Source organism: Caretta caretta, chromosome 10, assembly GCF_965140235.1.
Source record: "Caretta caretta isolate rCarCar2 chromosome 10, rCarCar1.hap1, whole genome shotgun sequence".
Classification (NCBI taxonomy): Eukaryota; Metazoa; Chordata; order Testudines; family Cheloniidae; genus Caretta; species Caretta caretta.
Window position 1 is genome coordinate 80,921,711 of NC_134215.1, and position 25,778 is coordinate 80,947,488.

Consider the following 25,778-nt stretch of genomic DNA (forward strand, 5'->3'; position numbering starts at 1 on the left):
AGACTACTCAAATAGGGGCACTGATACATTTGGCTGTGCTGCCTTTAACTTCTAGATCCACGATCTGCTCCTGCAGCCAAGAGGGGAAACCCAAAATCTCATACCGAGAGTAGTAATGTCTCACAAATAGTTGTATTGTAACTCACTGGCAGTGTGGGTGGTATGTCTCCTCACAGAGGATAACAGCGTGCTTTCCTCTGTACCAGTTGCTCCAAGTTTCAAGGTTGTGAAATCCAATCCTGTTGATAATTTATGAGGGGATAAAAAATATGTATGTATAAAAGCTTATGTACCCTGAGGTAACTGTTGAAATGATTTTATATTGCAAAAGGTATTTATATTTCATTAATATGTTTTTACTTTTGCATTTTTATGAAGTCTGCCCCTCTTAAAACAGCACGTGGGAGACTAAGAGTATGGCTACACTGAAAAAAAGGTATGTCCTTAACTTGGTTTAGGTAACCCGCATTAGCCAACTTGGGTTAAAATAGCAGTGAAGACACAGCAACTCAATTTTTAACTCAGGTTTGCAGCTCGAGTACAACCCCAGGCTGCCTATCAGTTTTAACTCAAGGTTCTAACATCAATTAAAAGCCAAATTGTTGTGTCTTCATTCATTGCTGTTTTACCCCAAGTTGGCTAATGCAGATTAGCTAACTTGAGTTAGGAACACGCTATTTTTGCAGTATAGACATATCCTGAGAATGTGATTGAGTCTGAAGTGTTTGTGGGAAAATATGCTGGTGCATGCAAAGAGTGGATGATCTTGCCTAGATAAGCTTCAAAATGGTTAAACCTTGATTTAATAAAATTCATCTTTCCTCAAAGCAAGTTTCACTCTCCAAGATGTAATGTTAGATGTTGTACTGATTAGATGTCTCTGGTTATTGCTGATGAGCTATCTTGCCTTTTACTTGCAGGTTACCAGTTTGAATCCTGAGCTCAGCTCATCAGGAATTAATAAGTCTTCCTAACTCATGGACGATAGATAGCTCCTATATGAGATTAGTGTGTGGAGTCCCAGTTCCCAGGTCACGAACTCACTAGTGTGCTTTGTTCTAGACTATAACTGTCTCTTATTATGTGTTTGTACTAGTGAGAGTTCTGGCAGCAGGGAGCAAAAAATTGCCTTACTCACTAAAAATGTGTAAGAGTTGACAACATTGTAATTGTCACACAAAATGTGTGGATGGGCATGGGGAGTTTAAAAAGCAGAAGATGAGTTAACCACTCATACACCTTTTATAAACATCTCATGATGTTGGGGGCTGACACATGACCCTTGGCCATTTGGGTTTGGCAATACTGGGGTACAAGAAAACCTTTGGGAATGTTCTAAACTCTGAATTAGTGAGGGGCAAAGATCAAGGACTCTCACATGTGGGGCTGAGACGGAGGAAGCCACCAGACGACATCTGTGTTGGGGGGGCCGGGCCTGGGGGAATGGGACCATGTGGGGCAGGGTGGGTGAGGCGGGAACTCCAGGTCGGGACAGCCTCTGGGGACCAAGGGAGTGTCTAGGGGTACAGGGGAAGGAGAATCAGGATCTGGAGGGGAGCCGGGACCCAGGGGCTGAGGAGTAGCCCTGGGGTGTGGGGTGTCTGTGGGGTGTAGGCAGAGAAGATTGTCTAGCAGCCCCTGGGCAGAGGGGGGCACTAGAGGGGGAGGGGGCCTGGCTGCCCCGGGGCCGAGGGGCGCAGGGGGGATGGGGCTCTGGGCCGTCCCGGGGCTGAGGTGGGGAGGGGGCTCTGGGCAGCCCGGGGCCGAGGGGTGCAGTGGGGAGGGGGCTCGGGGCCGAGTGCGGAGGGGGCTCTGGACCGCCCGGGGCCGAGGGGCGCAGTGGGGAGGGGGCTCTGGGCAGTCCGAGGCCGAGGGGCGCAGTGGGGAGGGGGCTCGGGCAGTCCGAGGCCGAGGGGCGCAGTGGGGAGGGGGCTCGGGCAGTCCGAGGCCGAGGGGCGCAGTGGGGAGGGGGCTCGGGCAGTCCGAGGCCGAGGGGCGCAGTGGGGGGGGGGTCTCGAGGCCGAGGGGCGCAGTGGGGGGGGCTGAGGGGCGCAGTGGGGAGGGGACTCTGAGCAGCCCGGGGTCTCGGGGCGCAGTGGGGGGGGGTCGTCTCGGGGCAGTCCGGGGCCGAGGGGCGCAGTGTGTGGGGGGGCTCTGAGCAGCCCGGGCCCGAGGGGCGCAGTGGGGGGGGGCTGAGGGGCGCAGTGGGGAGGGGACTCTGAGCAGCCCGGGGTCGAGGGGCGCGGGGGGTGGGTGTCTCGGGGCAGCCCGGGGCCGAGGGGCGCAGTGGGGAGGCCTAAGGGGCGCAGTGGGGGGGGGGGGGTCTCGGGGCAGTCCGGGGCCGAGGGGCGCCGTGGGGAGATCTGAGGGGCGCCGAGGGGGGGGGTCTCGGGGCAGTCCGGGGCCGAGGGGCGCCGTGGGGAGATCTGAGGGGCGCAGTGGGCGGGGTCTCGGGGCAGCCCGGGGCCGAGGGCCGCAGTGGGGGGGGGGTCTCGGGGCAGTCCGGGGCCGAGGGGCGCAGTGGGGAGGCCTGAGGGGCGCAGTGGGGGGGTCTCGGGGCAGTCCGGGGCCGAGGGGCGCAGTGGGGAGGCCTGAGGGGCGCAGTGGGGGGGTCTCGGGGCAGCCCGGGGCCGAGGGGCGCAGTGGGGGGGTCTCGGGGCAGTCCGGGGCCGAGGGGCGCAGTGGGGAGGCCTGAGGGGCGCCGAGGGGGGGGTCTCGGGGCAGTCCGGGGCCGAGGGGCGCCGTGGGGAGGCCTCAGGGGCGCCGTGGGGAGGGGTCCCGGGGCCGAGGGGCGCAGTGGGGAGAGGACTCTGAGCAGCCCGGGCTCGAGGGGCGCAGTGGGGGGGGGTCTCGGGGCAGCCCGGGGCCGAGGGGCGCCGTGGGGGGGGGTCCCAGGGTCAAGGGGCGCCGTGGGGGGGGGTCCCAGGGTCAAGGGGCGCCGTGGGGGGCGGATTCGGGGCAGCCCGGGGCCGAGGGGCGCAGTGGGGAGGGGACTCTGAGCAGCCCGGGGTCGAGGGGCGCAGTGGGGGGGGGTCTCGGGGCAGCCCGGGGTCGAGGGGCGCAGTGGGGGGGGGGCTCTGAGCAGCCCGGGGTCGAGGGGCGCAGTGGGGGGGGGCTCTGAGCAGCCCGGGGCCGAGGGGCGCAGTGGGGAGGCCTGAGGGGCGTAGTGGGGAGGGGACTCTGAGCAGCCCGGGGTCGAGGGGCGCAGTGTGTGGGGGGGCTCTGAGCAGCCCGGGGCCGAGGGGCGTAGTGGGGGGGGGGGGGTCTCGGGGCAGCCCGGGGTCGAGGGGCGTAGTGGGGAGGGGACTCTGAGCAGCCCGGGGTCGAGGGGCGCAGTGGGGGGGGGGGTCTCGGGGCAGCCCGGGGTCGAGGGGCGCAGTGGGGGGGGGGTCTCGGGGCAGCCCGGGGCCGAGGGGCGCAGTGGGGGGGCCTGAGGGGCGCCGTGGGGAGGGCTCTGGGCCGCCCCTCCCGAGCCTGGCGCCGCCTCCCCGCTTTTCCGGCTCCCGCGGTTTGGTTCCGGTGCAGGCCGGGCCGCCGCTCGCGGAGGGGAAGCGGCAGCTCCGGCCAGCGGCGCATCGACCCCGGCGAGTGCCGCTCCCGGGCCGGGCTGCGGGCCCCCAGCATGTGAGCCGCCGCCGCCGCGGGGGGATGCTCGTACCCGGCGGCGGCCCGCCCCGCGCCATGGAGAGCCCGCCGCTCGTCATCCGCATCACCATCCCGGACGGCGGCGCCGTGGACTGGACCGTCCACCCCGCACCGCAGCTGCTCTTCAGGGACGTGCTGGTGAGTCCGCTCCGCTTCTCCCCTCCCCCTTCGTCCCCCCCCACCCCCCGGGGCGCTGGGGTCCCGTCTCCCCCTCCCCTCGGGGCGCCCGGCTTCTCCCCTCCCCCTTCGTCCCCCCCCACCCCCCGGGGCGCTGGGGTCCCGTCTCCCCCTCCCCTCGGGGCGCCCGGCTTCTCCCCTCCCCCTTCATCTCCCCCCCACCCCGGGGTGCTGGGCACCCGGCTTCTCCCTCCCCCTTCATCTCCCCCCCCCCCGGGGTGCTGGGCTCCCGTCTCCCCCTCCCCTCGGGGCGCCGGGCTTCTCCCCTCCCCCTTCATCTCCCCCCCCACCCCGGGGTGCTGGGCTCCCGTCTCCTCCTCTCCTCGAGGTGCCCGGCATCTCCCCTCCTTCTTCCTCCCCTTCTCGGGGTGCCCCCTTCTCCCTCCCCCCCCCGGGGTGCCCGCCTTTCCTTTCCCCTCCCCACCCCTTCGGGGTGCCCAGCTTCTTCCCTCCTCCTCCTCCTTCTCTTCTCCCCTCCCCACCATATCGGTGTTTGGCTTTCCCCCTCTCTCCTTCTCCCCCTTGGGATGCCCAGCTTCCCCTTCCCTTATCCTCCCCTGGGGGTGCCCAGCTTCTTCCCTCCTTCACACCTCCCTCATGGCACCCATCTTCCTCCCCTCCTCAAGCTCCCCCAGGTCCCCAGCTTCTTCCCAAGCCTCCCTGGGGTGCCTGGGCCAGCTTCCCAAAGTTCCCTCCTGTCTCTCCTCCCACAGGGATGCTCAGCTTGGAGTGGGACCCAGGAATTGTTCACGCCTTTCCCATCCTCCAGGGCGCTAAAGCAGTGGTTTTCAACCTGCGGTCCACAGGCCCCTCGGGGTCTGCAAACTATGGCTAAGATTTCCAAAGGGGTCCACATCACCATTTGAAATTGTTTAGGGGTCTGCAAATGAATTAAGGTTGAAAACCACTGCACTAAAGCATAACAGCCCCTTAGCGTCAGCAAGCAGGGTTGCACTGTAGATGCAGATTCTTTATCCTTCCCCTGACTGTGCATAGGAAAATTCGGGTGATGAGGTTGGGAGCAGTAGCTAAAAGATTCTTTACTAATGTAAAGGGATTTTACGTCTCAGTGGGAGGAACATTGATCTAGAAGCTGCCTTACTCAGGACATGTGGGATGTGACAAATGGAAACACTGATTAATTAGACAATATTTATCATATTGCATTCACCTTGTCTCTCTAATATCCTGGAACTACATGGCTACAATAAGACTGCATCCAACAATATTTACAGTAACTTTAAATGTCTCTTTAGTCAACTTACTATAACTTAAACCAGTTTGTAAACAGACACACTGTTGAAGCTAAGTGGGGCGGGATAGGTATTTTCCAGGTTCGGGCTTTCTGTGGCCTGGTGTACACTTGGAAGTTTTACTGATTGTCGATAAATTGTATAGTCAATTGTTTGATCACACTTTGGTTTGTTATTTGATTATAAAAAATATTCAAGAGACCAAATAACCAGTGTCTGTCAGGTTTATTAATATGGTACACGAAAAAGATTCTATACGATACCAGTCTCCAAAGAGCATTTCTGTGCAGCGGTGTTTCATTCACCTTATGCAGAAGGTGTGCTCCCCAAGTTACACATTTCAGCTGGTATTATTTGTATGATTTTACAAGTTACACATTTCTTTACATGTCACTAAAATCCAGCCTATCCGTTTGTTCTGGCCCCTAACTTCTTGTTCTGTTCCTTTCTTATTTTTGTTTTGGATACTACTATTTCAGCTACTGGTCCGTGAAGGTAATTCACTAGCTTGTACTAAGACGTAGAACGAATGTATCTTGATTTTGACAAGTTTCCTATCTGCTTGTGCCAAATGCTTACTTCAGCAAATGCAAGATGCTATGGGAAACTTAGCATAAGTTTTAGGCTATGTCACTGTTACGGTATTTGTGCTTACCAGTATCAGTGCTTAATGCATATTAATATATATAGATAGATAGATAGATAGATAGATGGTGCAGACAATACATATTATTAATGAGATATATGCTAGTCAGCATATATTAGTCAACACAAATATAACTTTTTCCTTTTAGGGGTATGATTTTTTTTTTAACCAGTTTGTGTGACACCAGAAAAATCCCTAAAATGGATACAGTTATACAAGTCTAAAGATGCCTTATATCTGTATCACTTATTCACCTTCTCATCCTGGAATACGTTATGTAAGCACTTTTATAAAGTATAATTATGTTCGCACTACAGAGGTTGTATCGCTTTAGATATACCGGTATTATTAAAGTGGTACAACTTTTATGTGTAAACAAGCCCTTAATGAGCTGAAATTAAGTGGTCAGGTGGACACCTTGAAAAGTAATAACAATAACATTTATAGGGTCTCTTTCTCAGAGGTGCTGAGCATGCAAAACTCCAGATGAAGTAAGCAGGAGCAGCAGATGCTCAGCATCTCTGAAAATCAGAAAACTATTAATTTAATGCGCATTGTGAATGTGCTGGGTATGGTACAAAACAGATTAAGACTAGGTTCGTACCCTAAGGAGGTTAAAAATTGTAGAAATCAGAACAAATCAGAACAAATCAGAACACAGTGTATCAGGTTATTGAACACAGGGTGCTGCAGGATCTTTATTTTTTTGAAATAAAGTGATTTTTTTTTCTAAATTTAACTTCTTTACTCTTTGAAATCCAAAGCTGTCTCCTTAATATCTAAATCCCTTTTTGAAAATGAGATTTAAGCTCCTGAATCAGTTTGGCATTGCAATGCTGAGCATAGCAACACCTTAATATCTTTAAAAATCTGAGTCCTAATGCCTAGTGTGCTGTTCTACACACTAATCCATGCCCCCATTAAGTTTAATATTCAGTTGTTATATTCCTGCTTAAGGATTGCATCTTGGAAGAGCACTGATAATTGGCGGAATGGTACAGATATGTTTGTTTAAGAAATTAAATAATCATGAAAGCCTTAATTCAGAAAGATAAGTATGTGCCTATCTTTCAGCACTAAGTACTCCCACAGAATTGGGACTACTCACATGTTTAAAATTAGACTCATACTTAAACACCTTGCTGAACTGGGACCTAAGTGCTACTGTTTGGAACACCACTGCAAGTGATTTTCTGTGTATATCAGTTTTGCAAACCTTGAAGTTATCAGTAAACAGATTTATTTAAAGATTTTTCACTACTAAGTGGATTACAGTGCACTGATTTTTTCATTAATCTGTCTAGATTCACATGCTGTCCCATCACCATGGAGTCTGAACACCTTAAGGAGCAGGTCTTATATTTCTCTCACTTACACTGATGAGAATTCCATAGAATTACACTGATGTAGTGTAATTACACCGATGAAGTGAGCTGTAGCTCACGAAAGCTTATGCTCAAATAAATTGGTTAGTCTCTAAGGTCCCACAAGTACTCCTTTTCTTTTTGCGAATACAGACTAACACGGCTGTTACTCTGAAAACTGATGTAAAAGCTGGTTTAAGTGTAAGGAGAATGAGGCCGCTGGTATCTAACAGCCAGGCAAACCCTGCTACAAGCAATAGCTTTAAATGTTCAGTTTTCTTTCCTTACAGATACAAATTGTTTTACAATCCTCCACAGAACAGTTTTGACAGATTTCTTGTTTAGTCTACCATTATCTGACTTTTCTCTTCATTGTTAATGGCCTTATGTTTTGTTGGATAAAACACCTGTTGTTCTATACACTGATTACTTGAACATTTGTCTGCAAGATTTATAGGATTTTATTGTTTGTGAGTTGTGGGGATTCTCCATTCCAACATCACTGCTGAAAGTTAGGATATTGTGAGTTTGGGTCAATGAAAGAGCTCCAAAATGTTAGAGTGTAAGGGTTCCTACACATCAGGTGAAAAGATTCTTAACCCCAGATCAATTTTATGAATTCATGTTTTAAAGTTTGGTGTTTCATCTGGTGCATTGACTTAATAGCAAGGTGGGACACTAAGCAGAGTAAAGATACCTTACCAATAATTCACTATGAGACAGGTTTGTGATCTAGTCCACTTTTACAGATCTTAAATTAATGGATTTAGATTTTTCAGGGTTTTTTTTTTAAATCATAATGTAAAATGTGAACTTTAAGGTGAAAATATAAAGCAGGCTAGTAACCCGAGAGTGATGGTAAATCATAATTTTGGGAGTCTAGAGCCTGAGTTGGAGTTCTTTGAGCCCTCAGATATGGTCCTTTCTCAGAGCCCACACATCCTCTCCTCACATATATGCTGCTGGTAGACACCCAAAGCTTGTGATGGTTTAACTAAAATATATTTTTATATTGGTTCAATTGAAATTTGTCTCTGCAGGGATTTGCAGGGTTTAAGTATCTCGATTTAAAAACCAATTTTAGTTAAACCACTGCAAGTTTTGTGTGCAGACAAGACCTTAGTTCTTTGTACTGAATTTGTACAGTTAGACTGTAAGCTCTTGCAGAGAGGGATTATATTTTCTTAAGTTTTCTGTAGAACATCTACTGTTCTCTAGAAATAATTAAACACAAAAAATTCTCTTAACACCACACTGAGTTTTGTGTTGCCTAAATTTTTGTGATTTTTTGACTGTGCAAAGTTTCCACGGAATCATTGTCATCTGTGTTGCACATCCTCTGTCTGTTGTTTAAACTGTAGTATATAAAGGTAATTTATTTTAACACATCTAAGATAAAAAAGCAAGAAATAGTTATATATCTATAATTTGGCCCAGTTAACTCTTTACTGATATATTTGCTGCTTTTTCATTATATTAATTATCCCATTTTAAATATTGCATCTCCCGTTTCATTTCTTAGTTTTATTCAGAGGGAAAAAAGAAAAATAATGGGACCGTGATTACTGAGGGTCCAATCATGTGAGATGCTGAGCACTCCAAGGTGTATAACATTTATTTGCAATAAATAATGTTATTCATTTATTCATGACCTGTTTGTGACAATGTCAGTGAAAAGCTTGCATGACATGAGAAATCAGACAGCAGGCAGGAAAAATCACGCTATGCATGTATGCCATACCCCACATGACATATTGCAAACTCACTGTTGACTGATGACAACACGCAGACGAGAAGGCCTGCATGAATTGATCTTCCACTGAATTTTGAGTAACTTTGCAATACCCAAGGCAGTTTTTGATCTGAAAAAAAAAAAAAGTTATACTGTAGCATAGAAAATGTGTTTAAAATATTAGACACAAAAATGCACCATTTGGGACAGAAATGTGTAACATACACAGAAATTCTACATTTCTGGGCCTTCTGGTATATGCAGTTTGATTCTGTCCTTAGAAGATCATTGTTGTGGAAGTAGTTCAGGGCAAAAAAAAAACTTTTTTAAATAAAACACGCTGCCCAGTGTGTAGATGAGAAATATTTACACTTCTTTGATACTTTGGCCTCATTTCTTACTGGACAACCAGTGCATTTTTTTTATTTCAGACCAACTATGAATCCACTCATGTATTTATGCAGGATTTAAACTTCAATTAAAATAAAAGAATAATACTAAAAACTTTGCAAAAAGAAAAGGAGTACTTGTGGCACCTTAGAGACTAACCAATTTATTTGAGCATGAGCTTTCGTGAGCTACAGCTCACTTCATCGGATGCATACTGTGGAAACTGCAGCAGACTTTATATATACACAGAGAATATGAAACAATACCTCCTCCCACCCCACTGTCCTGCTGGTAATAGCTTATCTAAAGTGATCATCAGGTGGGCCATTTCCAGCACAAATCCAGGTTTTCTCACCCTCCACCCCCCCACACAAATTCACTCTCCTGCTGGTGCTAGCCCATCCAAAGTGACAACTCTTTACATAATCAAGTCGGGCTATTTCCTGCACAAATCCAGGTTTTCCCACATCCCCCCCACCCCCATACACAGTGTGTATAGTGAATTTGTGTGGGGGGGTGGAGGGTGAGAAAACCTGGATTTGTGCTGGAAATGGCCCACCTGATGATCACTTTAGATAAGCTATTACCAGCAGGACAGTGGGGTGGGAGGAGGTATTGTTTCATATTCTCTGTGTATATATAAAGTCTGCTGCAGTTTCCACGGTATGCATCCGATGAAGTGAGCTGTAGCTCACGAAAGCTCATGCTCAAATAAATTGGTTAGTCTCTAAGGTGCCACAAGTACTCCTTTTCTTTTTGCGAATACAGACTAACACGGCTGTTACTCTGAAACTAAAAACTTTATAGCTCATATGGTTGCAGAGAGAATCTTCCAAATGTAAACCAGAGCTTTCTGGTGAGCCTGCAGCAGGCATCACTAATGCATCCCTATCCTTCAAAGCTTTCCTGTGCAGTAGCAGAGTAAAATCAACAAGATTTTAGTTATTGTCCCGTCTGCCGTTCAGATCCATAGATGCCGGTGCTGGGGGTGCTGTTGCACCCCCTGACTTCAAGTGGTTTCCATCATATACAGGGTGTACGGTTTGGTTCAATGGCTCTCAGCACCCCCATTATGAAAGTTGTTCCAGCACCCCTGTTCAGATCCATGTGGGCAGCAGAGGTAGGCACAAAAGCTACTTATGGTTGGGGAGAAGGACCAGAAAACAGAAGCTGAGCAAGTTATAAAGGAATGAACCACTCTCTCCCCAACAGTCGGGATGGTTTGGGGTAGAAAGAGAGAGCGCTCCTTCTCAAGTACCGAAATGATTTATAAACCTCCATTTATATCACTTGCCTTGAAGAGTTCCACATGCATTTTTTGTACCCTAAGGACAAAATAAACTCTTTACATTGCAAGAAAAATTAAAATGGAATATTTGTTCTGAAGTTATGATCAAGTGATTTAAATACTGTTCTGCCCTCCAGGGGGCATAGGGGGGAGGAAGGGGGAGACTGATTGAAACTGCTTTGAATCGTATGCTAAAAGTTTGGGGGAGAGGGGTTTAAAGACTCTCTTCTCTGTAATAGAGGAACCGTTAAGTTTAATGTACGCTGAAATGTCTCAAGCACTTCTAGTTAGAAACATGGCTTATTCTGTCCTATGTCATTGTTTAGGATGTCATTGGACAGGTTTTGCCTGATGCAACGACAACAGCATTTGAATGTAAGTACAACTTATTTAACTTCTGTCTGCAGTATGTCTGGTATGGGCTCCTCTGCTCACATTATGCAGTTGTCATTTTTTAAGTAAATAATGTTTATGTTCATTATATGTTACAGTTAAATATTTATACATTAATGCAAGTTTAATGATGATACCGAGCTAAGTAATATTTTATTATTTAATTACATCTTGAGTGAGCATATCTCTACAATATAGCTTTAATTACCAACGTGACCTTATCATGCTCTGACTCCTCACTGCAATTATATGGCTTGAATTAAATGAAAAGAATAAAGTACCTGTAGATCTAGGATTGTAATTTGAAAATTTAATTCTCGCTTTAAAAAACAAAAGAGCTGCAAAGTGCAGCTTTTAAAAGAAATATGGTACAGAATGTAGAATAATACCAGGCATGGGAGCATAGCAATTGCTGCATTGAAACCCCGGCTCAACTAGATTTGGGACTTTTCCTTTTTAATTTAGTGGAGACTGACCATATTATGGAGGATGAACCCTTGGTTTCGCCTGGGAAAGGAGTTTTCTGCATACTACATCCGCTGCAGGCTGTTGAGGCAGGAGAAGAATAATGATTGCCGAGATCTTATCCTACTTATGCTTTTGTATGAGGAGATGATCTCTTTTCTCATAGGTGAAGATAAGTGTCATAACATGACAGTCAGATACAGTGCATGTAGTGTTATGGGGTGACTGCCTCTATTACCTTGAGATCAGCTGTTTCTTTGGATCTAGGAAGATGATATCCCGTGTTCATAAGGCTGGATTTGACAGTTGTAGCACAGGTGTCGAGGGCCACACTCCTCCACAATAACAGGGAAAGGTTTGGTTTTGTTTTAAATAGGTTTCTCTGACAATGGGAGGGCTGGAGTCTGTGTTTTCCCAGCCGTAAAGAACAAAGACTGCTCTGTGGGAGGAGGTAGCACTTTCTTCCCATTAGAAGGATGCTCATGAGATGCCAAGTCATTAGTTTTCCTTCCCTCCTGTACAAGTTAGAGATGTTGGCCAACTTATCTACATTCTTCCTTTTTCTTTTCTTTGTTATGATGATGGAGGAATGGCTGGGCCAAACCTGAGCCATACTATGATCCCGTATTCGAGGTCACAACATCCCTTCCAGGGCCTGCCACCCCCTGGGGACAGGACCTGTCACCCTCCCCAAGGGCCTGGGTTTCAGAAGGGGAGTATGTAAAGGGGGCTAGAGGAGGGATCTTTTGCACTAATGGGGAGGCTGTGACATGGGGGCTGAAGAGGGCATGGGGAATATTTAAGGGGTATTGTTCTATACTTACTTTTAATTCCTAAAACCTTTTAGTACCGTGTAATAACGCTTAATAAAATGGTGTAGTCTAAATAAACTGTTTTTTTTTTTCATAGTTTATACATGGGTTTTTTTATATGGGTCATTTGAGGTATTTTATTAATGTAAATGTAATAAGTAAAAACATTTATAGTGGATAAAACATAATAAGAAATTTTAAAAAAATGAAAAATTGCAAAAAATAAAAAGTTCACAGGGCTCTATAAGTAGGCCAAGATCCTACCGTAATTGAAGTCTGTAGAAAGCTCTCATTTACTCCATTAATGCAGATTTGGGACTGATACTGACTTGCTTATTTTCTTTCCTTCTTTCTTTTTGTAACTTTTCACTCTTTTTATCATTTTTGGTTCCCATGGCATTGTTTTCAAGAAGAATAATTTGTGAAGGGCAGTCAAACTTCTCTGCCTCAGGCAATAAGATCAGTGGTCTATTTAAGAGTGCATAGGCTTATAGGCTTTCTAGTGCTCCTTTCTAATATTTTAATTATCATGGGTCTGTGCTAGAGGAAAGGTTCCACCAATTTTCTCCAAAAGGTTTGCCCTGGTAGAGATGGGTTTACAAAAAGAGCCATGGGATGTTGCATCTGGTTTGTGAATCTGCATGCTGTGTATTGATGCTGGAAGTGAGAGAGTATATATGATAGAAGGTAAGGTGCAGAGTACTTGGTTGTATTGTGCTTGAGGGATAATCATGGGCATAGAAAATTAAAGGAAATAATTGTTTTGTGAGCCTTCGAGTGCTTTTGTTGCTTTTACGCCACATGTTTGTTTTCAACTAAAAAACGTATCCTGTGGATAAGAACTGTGTTTGTAAATGTTCATTTCCCCTGAGCCTGGGACATGTACCCTTCCCCATTGTAAAACCTAAGACTTGCTATAGGGTCCTGAGCAAAACCAGGCTCTAGACCTTACCATTTCTTTTATGATTTGTTGATTTGTGTTACCTATTTCCCATATCACAGATTAGCTTTGTTTGAACTTCATGCACCAGTAAGAGTCCCTGCAATCACAGCAGTAGCCCATATTAATGGTACCATGTGTAGAACTTTCCTGGAAATACACATCTGCTGCTGTGCTTTCAGTTCATGTCTCTAGTCTGTCATTTACATCTGCACAAAACTATTTCCCCTGCCATTTAACTGGCATCTAAAATATGTTATGTATGTTGATGCTTGGTTTCCTGGTTACTCTATCCATATCAAATGCCTAGATTTTACTGGTATAAATGTCCTTCTCACCTGTTTGTTTACTTTCCAGTCATGGATAATTGCCGGCTAGTATAGTCTCCTCTACTGTTTGTTTAGTTGTTGTTATCTACACTGTGTCATCCATTGCAGCCTCTACCTGGGGCTGTGCTTCTTCTACCATTGGACCTTTATGTGGATTTCACCATTGTATTACACGGTGCTACAAATAAAATGACTAACAACATATGGCCTGTTATGATCCTTTTATCCAAACTCTGCCATTTTGTGTATTTGTGACACACTGCAGATTTTGCAAAGATTGCTTCATAATATTTGTTTACCATCTGCTGCACTCTATTTGGTATCTTGCTAGGATTTTTTCCTCCATTTTAAGTGACATTAGCAAAATCCAGCCAGTACATAGGCTTTTTGGTTCTACTTTTGCTTCCCTAATGTGCTGGAAAATCAGATTGTTGTGCTCTAGGCAAGTAGACAAGCTTGAAATTCTTCTCTCTGAATCAGTGCATCATCTATAGCCAGTTTGGAGGCTATACCCAGTTATATTTTTTGGTAGGATGGCAAAAGAATCTCTGCATTTAACATGAGAAATATAGTCTCTGATTAAGAAAAAATTGTCCTTTTAATATCTTCTTTCATCGGTACGTTTGTATCTTTCCTGTATTCTTCATGTAACTGTAAGGAGTTTTCACAGTTCTGAGTACTCTGGAGCTATTTTCATATCATTTGAATCTAATCCTGTGTGACCTGGTGATCTGAGGATGTTCTTCCAGTGGGCTGTGAGAGTTCATCAGCTACACTCTTGCGTGTTTCTAGCGTCAGTTTTTTCCCCCCCTTGAGCCTGACTTGTTTAACAACTCTGGTCTTTCTCTGTCTTTTAAATATATTTTTTGCTCATCTACTTTTACTTCTGATCCCCTCTCTGCTTACAGTGCTTTCATTGTGGTCACTATTCTAACGACAGCTTTCTTCAGTGTTTCTGATTCTCATGCTAGAGCAAGTTTGTTTTCAGCCAAGTTGTAGTTTTACAAACCTCTCCTCCTTTTTCTGTCTCTTATATGCTTTCAGGCAAGGAAACATTCAGTTTCAACTCACTAACTCTTCCAAGTCTTTTCATCATTCTTGACTTGATACAGGTTGGTAAGTCTAGAGAACATTTTTAGCAGCCTGGCAACTTACTAGTTAAATTTCCATGTGTCCTCAAGACTATTACACAAGGTAACTGTGCCATCCACTTCTCCGTTCAAAGCCATAGAATCATAGAATATCAGGGTTGGAAGGGACCCCAGAAGGTCATCTAGTCCAACCCCCTGCTCAAAGCAGGACCAATTCCCAGTTAAATCATCCCAGCCAGGGCTTTGTCAAGCCTGACCTTAAAAACCTCTAAGGAAGGAGATTCTACCACCTCCCTAGGTAACGCATTCCAGTGTTTCACCACCCTCTTAGTGAAAAAGTTTTTCCTAATATCCAATCTAAACCTCCCCCACTGCAACTTGAGACCATTACTCCTCGTTCTGTCATCTGCTACCATTGAGAACAGTCTAGAGCCATCCTCTTTGGAACCCCCTTTTAGGTAGTTGAAAGCAGCTATCAAATCCTCCCTCATTCTTCTCTTCTGCAGGCTAAACAATCCCAGCTCCCTCAGCCTCTCCTCATAACTCATGTGTTCCAGTCCCCTAATCATTTTTGTTGCCCTTCGCTGGACTCTCTCCAATTTATCCACATCCTTCTTGAAGTGTGGGGCCCAAAACTGGACACAGTACTCCAGATGAGGCCTCACCAATGTCGAATAGGTGAAAAGAATACCATCTTTCCAGTGTCTTGTGATTCCACTCTGGTAGATTTATAAACTCTAGCTCTCTAAGTATTTTCAGTGACATACTTCCACACTGTTATTTCTTCCCCTCTGAGCTCTTTTTGCTCTTTTTCATTATTGCTTTGGAGTTTTCTGCTAGATTTTTCAAAAAAGAATGAACATCTTCCTTTGCCCAACTAATTTAGATCTGTTGCTGAACTAATGTGTGTAATTATGAGTAGAGGTTAATTTTCATCCAGGGAAATATTCACACATTTTGTGTGATGTTCTGTGCAAAGGCTGTGATTTTTTTTAAAAAGGGACTTAAGCGAGTCAGACATCCATCTCCCATAGGCTTCCAATGAGAATTGGGTGCATAGGTCTCTTTGAAAATCCCAGCCCAAAAACACGTGTGGTTGATTTCCCCTCCCTCTCCCCCCGCCCCAGCCTACAAATATACATGCATTTAACACTGCCACATTTTTGTGCTTAAAAATTTAAATGTCTTGTGGAAAGCAGTTTAGAAAGACCACTGTGTCCGAGGCTCTATCTGTGCTATGAACTAGGTGTATAATTCCCCTGCTCGTGTCCGCATATGTTTGCTGAGTTAGCATGAGTCTAAGGGTATGTCTACACTACAAAATTAGGTCGAATTTATAGAAGTCGGTTTTTTAGAAATCGGTTTTATATATTCAAGTGTGTGTGTCCCCACAGAAAATGCTCTAAGTGCATTAAGTGCATTAACTTGGCAGAGTGCTTCCACAGTACCGAGGCAAGCATTGACTTCCGGAGCTTTGCACTTTGGGTAGCTATCTCACAGTTCCTGCAGTCTCCACTGCCCATTGGAATTCTGGGTTGAGATCCCAATGCCTGATGGGGCTAAAACATTGTCGCGGGTGGTTCTGGGTACATATCGTCAGGCCCCCGTTCCCTCCCTCCCTCCCTCCGTGAAAGCAGCAGCAGACAATCGTTTCGCGCCTTTTTTCTTGAGCTACCTGTGCAGACGCCATACCACGGCAAGCATGGAGCCCGCTCAGGTAACCGTCACCGTATGTCTCCTGGGTGCTGGCAGACGTGGTATTGCATTGCTACACAGCAGCAGCAACCCCTTGCCTTGTGGCAGCAGACGGTATAATAGGACTGGTAGCCGTCATCGTCATGTCCGAGGTGCTCCTGGCCACATTGGCCAGGAGCGCCTGGGCAGACATGGGTGCAGGGACTACATTAGAAGTGACTTGACCAGGTCATTCTCTTTAGTCCTGCAGTCAGTCCTATTGAACCATCTTATGGTGAGCAGGCAGGTGATATGGATTGCTAGCAGTCCTATTGTACCATCTTCTGCCAGGCAGGCAAGAGATGAGGATGGCTAGCAGTCCTATTGTACCATCTTCTGCCAAGCAGCCGTGAGATGTGGATGGCTTGCAGTCCTTCTGCACTGTCTGCTGCCAGCCAAAGATGTAAAAGATAGATGGAGTGGATCAAAACAAGAAATAGACCAGATTTGTTTTGTACTCATTGCTTCCCCCTCTCCCCCGTCTAGGTGACTCATTCCTCTAGGTCACACTGCAGTCACTCACAGAGAAGGTGCAGCGAGGTAAATCTAGCCATGTATCAATCAGAGGCTAGACCAACCTGCTTGTTCCAATAAGAACAATTACTTAGGTGCACCATTTCTTATTGGAACCCTCCGTGAAGTCCTGCCTGAAATACTCCTTGATGTAAAGCCACCCCCTTTGTTGATTTTAGCTCCCTGAAGCCAACCCTGTAAGCGCCCCTCCCAGCGTCAGAGCAACGGCAGACAATCGTTCCGCGCCTTTTTTCTGTGTGGACGCCATACCAAGGCAAGCATGGAGGCTGCTCAGCTCACTTTGGCAATTAGGAGCACATTAACCACCACACGCATTATCCAGCAGTATATGCAGCACCAGAACCTGGCAGAGCGATACCGGGTGAGGAGGCGACATCAGCGCGGTCACGTGAGTGATCAGGACATGGACACAGATTTCTCTGAAAGCATGGGCCCTGCCAATGCATGCATCATGGTGCTAATGGGGCAGGTTCATGCTGTGGAACGCCGATTCTGGGCTCGGGAAACAAGCACAGACTGGTGGGACTGCATAGTGTTGCAGGTCTGGGATGATTCCCAATGGCTGTGAAAGTTTCGCATGCGTAAGGGCACTTTCATGGAACTTTGTGACTTGCTTTCCCCTGCCCTGAAGCGCATGAATACCAAGATGAGAGCAGCCCTCACAGTTGAGAAGCGAGTGGCGATAGCCCTGTGGAAGCTTGCAATGCCAGACAGCTACCGGTCAGTTGGGAATCAATTTGGAGTGGGCAAATCTACTGTTGGGGCTGCTGTGATGCAAGTAGCCCACACAATCAAAGATCTGCTGATATCAAGGGTAGTGACCCTGGGAAATGTGCAGGTCATAGTGGATGGCTTTGCTGCAATGGGATTCCCTAACTGTGGTGGGGCCATAGACGGAACCCATATCCCTATCTTGGCACCGGAGCACCAAGCCGCCGAGTACATAAACCACAAGGGGTACTTTTCAATAGTGCTGCAAGTTCTGGTGGATCACAAGGGACGTTTCACCAACATTAACGTGGGATGGCCGGCAAAGGTACATGACGCTCGCATCTTCAGGAACTCTGATCTGTTTCAAAAGCTGCAGGAAGGGACTTTATTCCCAGACCAGAAAATAACCGTTGGGGATGTTGAAATGCCTATAGTTATCCTTGGGGACCCAGCCTACCCCTTAATGCCATGGCTCATGAAGCCGTACACAGGCAGCCTGGACAGTAGTCAGGAGCTGTTCAACTACAGGCTGAGCAAGTGCAGAATGGTGGTAGAATGTGCATTTGGACGTTTAAAGGTGCGCTGGCGCAGTTTACTGACTTGGTTAGACCTCAGCAAAACCAATATTCCCACTGTTATTACTGCTTGCTGTGCCCTCCACAATATCTGTGAGAGTAAGGGGGAGACGTTTATGGCGGGGTGGGAGGTTGAGGCAAATCGCCTGGCTGCTGGTTACACGCAGCCAGACACCAGGGTGGTTAGAAGAGCACAAGAGGGCGCGGTACACATCAGAGAAGCTTTGAAAACCAGTTTCATGACTGGCCAGGCTACGGTGTGAAAGTTCTGTTTGTTTCTCCTTGATGAAACCCCCCGCCCCTTGGTTCACTCTACTTCCCTGTAAGCTAACCACCCTCCCCTCCTCCCTTCGATCACCGCTTGCAGAGGCAATAAAGTCATTGTTGCTTCACATTCATGCATTCTTTATTCATTCATCACACAAATAGGGGGATGACTACCAAGGTAGCCCAGGAGGGGTGGTGGAGGAGGGAAGGAAAATGCCACACAGCACTTTAAAAGTTTACAACTTTAAAATTTATTGAATGCCAGCCTTCTGTTTTTTGGGCAATCCTCTGTGGTGGAGTGGCTGGTTGGCCGGAGGCCCCCCCACCGCATTCTTGGGCATCTGGGTGAGGAGGCTATGGAACTTGGGGAGGAGGGTGGTTGGTTACATAGGGGCTGTAGTGGCAGTCTGTGCTCCAGCTGCCTTTGCTGCAGCTCAACCATACACTGGAGCATACTGGTTTGATCCTCCAGCAGCCTCAGCATTGAATCCTGCCTCCTCTCATCACGCTGCCGCCACATTTGAGTTTCAGCCCTGTCTTCAGCCCGCCACTTACTCTCTTCAGCCCGCCACCTCTACTCCCGGTCATTTTATGCTTTCCTGCACTCTGACATTATTTGCCTCCACGCATTCGTCCGTGCTCTTTCAGTGTGGGAGGACAGCATGAGCTCAGAGAACATTTCATCACGAGTGCGTTTTTTTTTTCTTTCTAATCTTCATTAGCCTCTGGGAAGGAGAAGATCCTGTGATCATTGAAATACATGCAGCTGGTGGAGAAAAAAAAAGGGGCAGCGGTATTTAAAAAGACACATTTTATAAAACAGTGGCTACACTCTTTCAGGGTAAACCTTGCTGTTAACATTACATACATAGCACATGTGCTTTCGTTACAAGGTCGCATTTTGCCTCCCCCCACTGCGTGGCTACCCCCTCAACCCTCCCCCCTCCCCGTGGCTAACAGCGGGGAACATTTCTGTTCAGCCACAGGCAAACAGCCCAGCAGGAACGGGCACCTCTGAGTGTCCCCTGAAGAAAAGCACCCTATTTCAACCAGGTGACCATGAATGATATCTCACTCTCCTGAGGATAACACAGAGAGATAAAGAACAAATGTTGTTTGAACGCCAGCAAACATACACTGCAATGCTTTGTTGTACAATGATTCCCGAGTAAGTTTTACTGGCCTGGAGTGGTAAAGTGTCCTACCATGGAGGACACAATAAGGCTGCCCTCCCCAGAAACCTTTTGCAAAGGCTTTGGGAGTACATCCAGGAGAGCCGCGAATGCCAGGGCAAATTAATCCTTTCACATGCTTGCTTTTAAACCATGTATAGTATTTTAAAAGGTACACTCACCAGAGGTCCCTTCTCCACCTGCCGGGTCCAGGAGGCAGCTTTGGGTGGGTTCGGGGGGTACTGGCTCCAGGTCCAGGGTGTCGGGAAAACCGGTTTCTCCCCTTGCTTGCTGTGAGCTATCTACAACCTCATCATCATCATCTTCTTCGTCCCCAAAACCTGCTTCTGTGTTGCCTCCATCTCCATTGAAGGAGTCAAACAACACGGCTGGGGTAGTGGTGGCTGAACCCCCTAAAATGGCATGCAGCTCATCATAGAAGTGGCATGTTTGGGGCTCTGACCCGGAGCGGCCGTTCGCCTCTCTGGTTTTCTGATAGGCTTGCCTCAGTTCCTTAAGTTTCACGCGGCACTGCTTCGGGTCCCTATTACGGCCTCTGTCCTTCATGCCCTGGGAGATTTTGACAAAGGTTTTGGCATTTTGAAAACTGGAACGGAGTTCTGATAGCATGGATTCCTCTCCCCGTACAGCAATCAGATCCCGTACCTCCCGTTCAGTCCATGCTGGAGCTCTTTTGCGATTCTGGGACTCCATCATGGTCACCTCTGCTGATGAGCTCTGCATGGTCACCTGCAGCTTGCCACGCTGGCCAAACAGGAAATGAGATTCAAGAGTTCGCGGTTCTTTTCCTGTCTACCTGGCCAGTGCATCTGAGTTGAGAGCGCTGTCCAGAGCGGTCACAATGGAGCACTCTGGGATAGCTCCCGGAGGCCAATACCGTCGAATTGTGTCCACAGTACCCCAAATTCGACCCGGCAAGGCCGATTTAAGCGCTAATCCACTTGTCAGGGGTGGAGTAAGGAAATCGATTTTAAGAGCCCTTTAAGTCGAAATGAAGGGCTTCATCGTGTGGACGGGTGCAGGTTTACATCGATTTAACGCTGCTAAATTCGACCTAAAGTCCTAGTGTAGACCAGGGCTGTATAGCAGCATCCCCATGATACAAACCCACTCGTTTCAGGTGGGTTTGTACGTACTCAGCAGAGCTCAGCCATGCCTTTGCTGCCACTATCCATAATACTGCAGCTCTGCTATTTATGCTTGTACTACCTCAAATAAATATGAGCAGGGGAATCACACTGCTGAGTCATACCGTAGGTGTAGTAAAAGGAAAATCCAATTTCCAAATCTGGGGAAACGTAAATGTTAAAGGAATATAGTATCCTAATTGTACAAACTTCAGAAAGAAAGAGCAGTGTTAAATCATGGCAGGCAAAGATGGGAAACAAATCAAGCAAAAGGTAAATCAGTAAAAAATTATATATTGCTACAGATTGAGAGTGGGGTTCTGATCTGTCTATCTGATTACTTGTGCGTCTCGCATCACAAGGGTGTCTGAGTACCTCACAATAGTTAATGGAGATCAGAATCCTGCCTTATGCCTTTGGAAAACTTATTCCAATGTTAGATCCTAATTTAAAATATATATATTTAAAATCCCTCGCTTTACATAAGCCTTTCTGAATCTTCTTGTTCTTTCCTCTGCGTCCAATACTACAGCAGCATCTTTCCTTATGTCACAAGGTATGCAGTTCTGTGTGTATGCATGTCTGTACCATAGCTCTTATTACAGAGGTGTGATTACATTGCACTATTCGTGAACCACTCACTCTCTTCTCCCACAGTTGTACTGTGCACAAATCCTCCCAGACAAACGTGCGTGCACACTAAGTTTGGCACTAGTCTAAACTGATGTGTGTATATATAGACATACAAATGAATGATCATGTATTCCTTTAATTTTTTTTAAAGGTAAAGCTACTGTTTTTATTAGGTGTGATAGAAACCTATGCTTCCTGATGGGTATCGGGAAGAAGCAGCATGACAGGGGGCAGATGAGCATGACAGGAAAGAATTCATGTAAGGACAGAATATTATAGAATAAGAAGGATGGAGTGGTAAGAAAACAGATCGAGTTTTTGGTATTATGTTTTTTCTTTCAACAAAACTGAATACACTTAATTCCATCTTGGGAGACCTAGACCCATTAAGAAACCACTCAATCTTCACTCCGAGTTTACAGTGTCACTAGAATGACTTAATGGATTTGCATAAGGAGTAATATACTGTGCATAGACTGGAATTCCACAGGGAGGTTCTGCTAGCATCGTAAATTGTGAGAGCAAAGTTTCGAGTGCTTTGTTCTTGTCCCTGCTCTTAAAATGTAATTATAGCCTCTGTTTATGTGCATTTGGGATTACTTTGGTATATGCGGTTAGAGAATGTTCTGTTGTCATCCTTTTGTGCTCTTGCATCTCAAGTCTTTCAGCTGCTTGGTCTTGTTTTCCTCACTTGTTTCTTCCACACCACATGTCTAGGCCCCAGATGGTGATGATGTCAACAGTCATTTCAAGGTTCTGGGTTTTTTGTGTAATTGGCTTGCTCGTTCTGTTTATTATTTGTTTGTAGAAGTTCCGTTGTTCAGGTAGAGTAAACAGGCATAATTGATTTATTAAAAACTGTAAATGGCTTTTCACTTAATGAATGTAATACTTTTTTATCAGATGAAGATGAGGACGGTGATCGGATTACTGTTAGAAGTGATGAAGAAATGAAAGCCATGCTATCCTATGTAGGTATATTGTAACAAGTGGCGAATGTTTTTCATGCTTTTCAATTTTCCTGTAATTTTATCCATTATTCTGCTTGTATTGAAGTGTTAAAAATAAACAAAAATAATCATAATGTATTCCTGTATTATGCGGAGGTGGTGGGTTTTTTTTTTTTTGTTTTTGTTTTTGGGTTTTGTTTTATTTTGTTTTGTTTTGTTTTTTGTTTTTTGAAAATCACATGGAGTTGTGGGCATGCTTGACATTTTTAAAAAGAGTTGTACACTTACTGATCATATGATGAACATTAGGAATAATGCATCTTAATGACTTTTGCATTAGGTATAGTGCAAACTAAATGGACTATCAATTTCTTGTATTTTTTATGCAGTACTTAAAGTAACGGCTCATTAAAAATGAACCCCTGGGCTCTAAAAAATTTTCCGAATCTACTTTCATCTGGAGACTATTTCACCCCTCCTAACAGAAGAGTTACATTGTAGCTGCAGGCTCAATATGCACAGAAGATTTAAAGATGTATTTCTGATGTATTTATATGTACAAAAAATCCTAAAAGCAAAACCAGTAACTTATTGAATCACAATTATTTTAACTCATTTTTAGCTATATTTATCTTTCTTGTTGTAAATTTAAGTGAAAATTTCCATTTAACACTTGCTTTGAAATGAAATGGATGAACAGGAAAATAACCAATAGTTTTATGGATCTTTTCTTTTAAGATGGATATTAAGTGCTAAAATCCACTTTTTGGCCAAAAAAGATTTTTTTTGTTTTCTGTTTTCTGTTTATTTCTTAACTTCGAGTGTTTCAAAATTAACTACTGTACAGCCATTGAAGTACCAGTCATCTGACTACAGATGCTTTTTGTGTGGGTTATAATGCGTTAGCTTAGTTTAGAATTTGTCATCAGAAATATACCGGGTGCTGTTTTGTTATCAAGGCTTATTTTAGGTGTCAACTATTTCTCCCAAAGCATAGAAATATAGAAAATTAGGGTTGGAAGAGATCTCAGGAGGTCATCTAGTCCAACCCCCTTCTCAAAGCAGGACCAACACCAACTAAATCATCCCAGCCAGGGCTTTGTCAAGCTGGGTCTTAAAAACCTCTCAGGAAGGAGATTCCATCACCTCCATAGGTAACCCATTCCAGTGCTTCACCACCCTCCTAGTGAAATAGTTTTTCCTAATATCCAAACTAGACCTCCCCCACTACAACTTGAGACCATCCTCTTTGGAACCCCCCCTTCAGGTAGTTGAAGGTTACTGTCAAATCCTCCCTCACTCTTCTCTTCTGCAGACTAAATAAGCCCAATTCCTTCAGCCTCTCCTCATAAGTCATGTGCCTCAGCCCCCAAATCATTTTTGTTGCCCTCCGCTGGACTCTTTCAAATTTATCCACATCCCTTCTGTAGTGGGGGGCCCAAAACTGGATGCAGTGCTACAGATGTGGCCTCACCATTGCCCAATAGAGGGGATTGCCGCAAGTTTTCAAAGATAATGGCCAATGGTTCTGCAATCACATCAGCCAACTCCCTCAGCACTCTCGGATGCATTAGATCCAGCCCCATGGACTTGTGCATGTCCAGCTTTTCTAAATAGTCCTTAACCTGTTCTTTCACCACTGAGGGCTGCTCACCTCCTCCCCATACTGTGCTGCCCAGTGCAGCAGTCTGGGAGCTGATCTTGTCTGTGAAGACTGAGGCAAAAAAAGCATTGAGTACTTCAGCTTTTTCCACATCATCTGTCACTAAGTTGCCTCCCCCATTCAGTAAGGGTCCCACACTTTACCGGACCCTCTTCTTGTTGCTAACATACCTGTAGAAACCCTTCTTGTTACCCTTCACATCCCTTGCTAGCTGCAACTCCAATTAGGAGATGTCTTTCAGTTTGCTACTGTAAAATTGTTAGTAGGTAAGTATATTATCTTTGCTGAAGGTTTTAAAATAAACAAACATTTAGTGTGAGTTTGAATGAAAGACATTATAAGGTACCTATATGTAGTCATAGACTGGATTTTGTGACTGGCTGTTTTGTAAGGCAGTGTGTGTGTGTGCATGAATCCACATCTTTTCATATAAGTGTGTGTATGTGTGTGGATAGATGCGGACTCGTGTGTAGTAATAAAATGGCTAAAGGCCTGATCCATCATTTCCAGCAGGTGATAGGCAGAATGTTTGGATGTTTTTACTTGTTTTTGAACATATAGTAGCAAAAATTGAAAAAGGAAAAATTTTTAAAGAGCTGATTCTGTAGACCCTCCTTATCCAGAACTTCTGTGGATTGCAAAGACTGCAAAATTTACTTTGTAGGAGGAATCTGATTGGTTGATGAGAGTTCTAAGTATGTATGCCTGATATAATCACAGAGCTGGGACATGTTAGTGATTTGATACAAAGATCTAGTGCAAATATTTTATGTAGGTAATTACTTAGTACTTTTAAAAGTACAGTTACCGGATACACATGCTGCTGAGTTGAAAAACTGCATGTTTAGTCTCTGATCTCTAGTCACACACCTTACAATTTAATGTTGGACTAAATAAGCACATCTAGAAATGTTCAGCTAATCGAATGTCCTGATTATTTGAAACTTCCAGTGTGTCTCTTTGATAAAGTGAAAGAAATGATCATGTGTGCTCCCATAATAACACATTGTTTCATTGTTACTACTACTGCAGGAGGTTTGGGGGTTATTCTTTTCGTATAATGTGACAACATTTGTGGATACTTCAGTGTGTAATGGGGCTGACAAATTTACACTAATTGTGAGCTCAGCTGTAAAAAGTACGTAAAAGGTCATAAGATGCCAGAATAACATATAATAATGCTTATCTCAACTAACGTCTTCTCTTTTCCCCAAAAGGGCAGTTATTACTGACTTAGATACTATCTGAGAGACTGTCAAACAAAGACATTTTCCTTCTGAAAACTCTCTCCAGCTAAAAGGAGAGGGAACAAGGGATGTTATTAAAATGAATGAAACCCCTATTTAATACTTTACATTTCAAACATTCTAACTATTTTTCCTTTTTTTCTTTATCATTAATAAAAGCTTAAAAAGATGTTTAATGATGCATTCGCCATGGTACTAAGCAGGCTCAGGTCTCTATATACCACACCCTGAACCTTGTTTAACACTGTTTAAGGTTGGACAGTGACTGAGTTGTATTAACATCTTTGGCCCATATGTTCCATCTAAATTAATACCTAAAGTAGGAATCTCTTAATTAGGGTTTATTGCTTTTTCACTGTGAACCCCAGAGTGGTAATCTTGCAGCCCTGCTTGGTTCCCTGCTCCTTCTATGACCAGATTCAAGGGTGAGAAATTATATCATCTGCCTTGTCTCTTGCCATTAGCAGATGGTGACATTCTCCTTTTGTGGGAAAGAAGCGCCTTCTGTTTCATAAATAGAGTGAAAACTAGAATGATTTCACTTTTTATCTTTCACAAAACTTCTCAGTATTGTGCTCATGGGTAAAATGACATGGAGTCCCTCTTCTTCATCTCTTAT

The 25,778-nt window shown here is 45.4% G+C and overlaps 1 protein-coding gene across 4 annotated transcripts in view; it reads left to right on the plus strand.

Annotated features, from left to right (window-relative positions):
* The first annotated feature begins 3,506 nt into the window (after nucleotides 1–3,506).
* MAP2K5 (mitogen-activated protein kinase kinase 5) overlaps nucleotides 3,507–25,778 on the plus strand; it is a 215,734-nt gene continuing 193,462 nt past the window's right edge. For 2 of the 4 annotated variants that reach the window (XM_048865826.2, XM_048865824.2), the window contains exons 1-4: nucleotides 3,507–3,783; nucleotides 10,822–10,870; nucleotides 21,199–21,222; nucleotides 22,203–22,270. In XM_048865826.2, coding sequence (XP_048721783.1) covers nucleotides 3,649–3,783; nucleotides 10,822–10,870; nucleotides 21,199–21,222; nucleotides 22,203–22,270 — 276 coding nt within the window. In that variant the 5' untranslated portion in view covers nucleotides 3,507–3,648. The remainder of the gene's footprint in view (nucleotides 3,784–10,821; nucleotides 10,871–21,198; nucleotides 21,223–22,202; nucleotides 22,271–25,778) is intronic. The other 2 variants (XM_048865825.2, XM_048865828.2) reach the window with 2 other exon arrangements.